This window comes from Halyomorpha halys, unplaced genomic scaffold, assembly GCF_000696795.3.
Source record: "Halyomorpha halys isolate HHAL.00 unplaced genomic scaffold, Hhal_1.1 Scaffold33.1, whole genome shotgun sequence".
Taxonomy (NCBI): Eukaryota; Metazoa; Arthropoda; class Insecta; order Hemiptera; family Pentatomidae; genus Halyomorpha; species Halyomorpha halys.
In genome coordinates, this window is record NW_027109698.1 from 438,363 (window position 1) to 442,521 (window position 4,159).

General features: G+C 28.8%; 2 protein-coding genes across 2 annotated transcripts in view; both read left to right on the forward strand.

The window, feature by feature from the left end:
• Window positions 1-1,195, forward strand: part of LOC136795036 (uncharacterized) — a 3,205-nt gene extending 2,010 nt beyond the window's left edge. Inside the window, exons 3-4 of the mRNA XM_067047892.1 lie at window positions 475-554; window positions 635-1,195. Of these exons, the coding sequence (XP_066903993.1) occupies window positions 475-554; window positions 635-1,195 (641 nt within the window). The remainder of the gene's footprint in view (window positions 1-474; window positions 555-634) is intronic.
• Window positions 1,196-1,199: 4 nt separating this feature from the next.
• LOC106685743 (uncharacterized) overlaps window positions 1,200-4,159 on the forward strand; it is an 11,399-nt gene continuing 8,439 nt past the window's right edge. Inside the window, exon 1 of the mRNA XM_024364337.2 lies at window positions 1,200-2,072. Within this exon, the coding sequence (XP_024220105.2) occupies window positions 1,706-2,072 (367 nt within the window). The 5' untranslated portion in view covers window positions 1,200-1,705. The remainder of the gene's footprint in view (window positions 2,073-4,159) is intronic.

Sequence of the window (4,159 nt, forward strand, 5' to 3'; positions counted from 1 at the left end):
TATGGTATTAAATATTTTAAAAATGTATTACCCTCTTCTAATTATTGGAATCTTAATAATAGAAATTTATGTTTTCTAGAATATATTAATTTACATGAAGTTTATGTACTGCCATTGATATCCCATTGCTTTTTGCAAAGATGGCTAACACTTTTTGTTTTAAATTTTTATTATTAACTAATAAGTTACTAAAACTACATAATAAAATTGATATAAGACCCTTCAGGGGTTGTAATTAGTTTTTTATTGTTTCAAGCAATAGTTAATAATAATCTTATTTTATTCTTTTTAATTATTTTTTTATAAGAATTTTTTAAATTTAAAGTTATAGACTAATCGACTTAAGCTGTAAAAAAAAAATTTTTATATATGTAATAGATTTTGTTATTGTTATTATTACTACATAATTATAATATTATCACATAACAAAAGGAAATTATTGGCCTGCAAGTTATTTGTTTTTGTTTTTTTTAGATCCACGATTTAATCATGTTGACCAAAGATGGAATCCTAACTATAATTATTCTGGATATAGAGAGCAGCACCATTCACCAGTTAGTCTTTCATTTAATTCTTTTTTTTTTTTAAAATTAATAAATAATAGTTTAGTTATATGTACCTTTATTTTGTTTAGCGTAAGCAGTATCATCATGGAGGAGAACACAGGAGTCATGGTTATAGTCATGGCTCATACCATCAGCAACAATCTAGACAGAAAAAAGGGGGTCATTTTAGTAGCCACAAATCATTATATAATGAAAGGAGATCGACTAACAAGCCAAGCAATAGGTTTTCTTCAAGTTGTGGCAGCATCAATAATACCACGGAAGTTGGAAACCAGGATGTTTCTTGCTCCGTAGAGCATATTTCTAGCATTAGAAGTGAAAACGTAGCTCCCTCCACAAGTTTAGAAATTAATATAAATACAATTCAGGCTAAATCTGACTCCAGTGAAAATGTGATAGCAAATTTGGAAGGTGTTGGTGTAAACGTTGAACAAGAAGTTGAAAAAACATCTGATTCAGATGAAAGAATTCATGAAAATGTACCTGAATCAGATAGGCTTCAAGATAACATTGTTATTGATGCAGATGAAACTATCCGAATTTCTGAACTTAATGAAAATCATCTGTTAGAGTCTCAGTATCATGTTAGTGATTGTGCTCCTACTGAAGCTAATGAAAATCATCTGTAATATCATGTTGGTGATTGTGCTCCTACTGAAGCTAATGAAAATCATCTGTCAGAGTCTCAATATCATGTTGGTGATTGTGCTCCTACTGAAGCTAATGAAAATCATCTGTCAGAGTCTCAATATCATGTTGGTGATTGTGCTCCTACTGAAGCTGATGAAAATCATCTGTCAGAGTCTCAATATCATGTTGGTGATTGTGCTCCTACTGAAGCTAATGAAAATCATCTGTCAGAGTCTCAATATCATGTTGGTGATTCTGCTCCTACTGGAGCTAATGAAAATCATCTGCCAGAGTCTCAATATCATGTTGGTGATTGTGCTCCTACTGAAGCTAATGTCATTAGTGACATTTCAGTTCTGGAACCTGTTACAAAGAGTTCAGATGAAGTATCTACTTTATTTGTTGATGCAAGTTCCACAATTTCAATAAATATAGAAAATTCTGATGATGTTACTGTTGTGGATACTGAAACTGTTTCAGAACCAATCGTGGAAGTAAATGACCATGAAATGTTGAGGCAATCAATTGAACCCCAATCGACTGATGTTGATCAAAAAGAACTATCAGAAGATACTGATCTTAAATTAGTCTCTGAGCAAGTTGTAACAGCTCTGGAAAGTTCAACTGTATTTTATCAATGCACTGATGTTATTAGTTCGGAAATAGTCACAAATGTTGAAGAAGTTTCAGCAATTGAACAAATGGCATCTTCAGAAACCAGTAGTGATCCTATGAATGAAACCCTGGATTTAGAATTGAATTTAAGTTTTAAACAAGAAATAGAAATTGTTGAAGAAACAAATGAAACTGTAGACCCATTGGAGCTTGATGCCGAAGTAGTAGGCTCAATTACAAATGAACAGAGTAATAATGAAGGTATGTTATTACACATAATTAATTTATTTGATAATATTAGTATGATGGTTGAATATTTCTGGTATTTAGAGAAAAATAATAATTAGAGCATCAATTTATGTATATACACTTTACCTTTGGCTAATTGAATGAAAATGTGCCATTTTAATTATATAAATGTGTTAAACAAACCTTGTACGTAGGGCGTCTATCCCTTCACCTTAGAAATACTTTGGGTGTCTTCCATTACAGAACATTATCCCTTCGGTTTGAGATAATGAAAGTTCACTGGCAGATAGTTACAAAACATATGAGGAATGACAAGAAAGAAATTCTTTAAAAAAAAAACCATTTTTTGACTGTTTATTGTAAATATTTGCTATGTTAAAAAAGAAATATAGATAAAAATCTTAAACTTGAATAAGATACAATTTTTACTCAGTCTTGGTGCTAAGTTTGATAGAGTTCTAAAAACTGTATTTGTTTTAACCTCTGTATGTATTCCAACTAGGGCAACAAGGGAAAGATATTTTTTTCTAGGGACTCTCTTGTATGTTAAAACTGAGTTATTTATAAACAATATAACTTTTTATTATTTTACTGTTCCATGGAAACTCATTCATAGTAAGAAATATTTTTTAAAACTTATCTTCTTTACATAAACTGATGATGGACAGGTCATTAATTTACTCTAATATTTTCGGTCCTAATACTGACATGATCAGTTACTTAGGAGATCAGTGTTGTTTATAGATTGTAATTAAGTATCCTATAATTAATTTAATTACTTAGTTATTAATTTTATAATTCATTTTTATGTCATAAAAGGTTTATGATTTAAAGCACTTATAAAATAATTAGAGGATATATTGTAAAAGTGAACGAAATATTTTTAAGGAAAGAAAGAAATTAAATGTAAAGAATTATAAAAGCAAACTTACATTTTTAACAAGTAACACAGTCTTTTTTTTTTTTTAATTTAATTATCAAAAAGCACTAACTCTTTAAAAAAGAATTGGATTAATACTTTTCATACGTTTGCCACACTTTTCAAAACCAAACATTTTCAAGTAAAAAAACAACATAAATTAACTGTAAAGAATTATAATAAAAGCAAACACACATTTTAATTAAAAGTAGAAAAGTTATAAATTTGTCATCTAACACAAATACCTAAAAACAGCTTTGTCAGACACTGTTTAAATTACCATTATTACTCATAATCTTTTCTCAATTTACATATGGTTTTATCTCAGTGCTCACAGTCATGGGAATTAATTAATTGTTCTTACTTAGGTTTTGATGTATTAATGTAGAATGAAAAAAATTAAAAAATGTAGGTAGCAAAAATAAGTCCACCTTGCATAAATTTGTTTCTTTTTTTATATAGTAAGAGCAGTGTAAAGCCAAATTTGTGACATCGAAAGCCCTATGGATTACTTTTAGTGAACAACAAATCAAATACTGAAAGATTGCTGATTGACCGTGTGTATCAATAAATGGAATATGGTCCGTCTGGGCGCGATCAAATTAAACTCAGATAGTAATATTATGTACTATTTTTATTTGAGCCAACGTTTCACCCTGCAATGTGGAGTAAAAAAGATTCAAACACTTAACATAAGTTAAAAAAAAAAAAAAAAAATGGAAAATTACAAGGGTGTACTATGAAAAAAAAAATTTAACCAAGAAAAATTAATGGTTGTAAACAATAAATGAAAACGGAAATAGTAACAGATTAAAAGAAGAAATATTAAAGAAAGTAATTGTAAGAGATGAAAAGAGATAAGAATTAAATCAAGTAGGAAGAAAACGAACGAGACAGAATTCATACCTGTTTTGAAGGAAGACAGGTATGAATTCTATCTCGTTCATTTTCTTCCTTTCCCCCCCCCCCTTTAAATTATATGTATCTTTATAAACATTTTTATTTTTGAAATACTTTTATTATTCAACGGTTACTGCTCACAATGAATTGTTGTTAATGTAAAAGTTCAGATAGTCTGTTGTTCCAAAAAAAAAAAAAATTGCAGTTATTTAATTTTTGATAAATATATATATGTGTATATGTATATATATCATATACTCACACGTGTATTTATATCCCA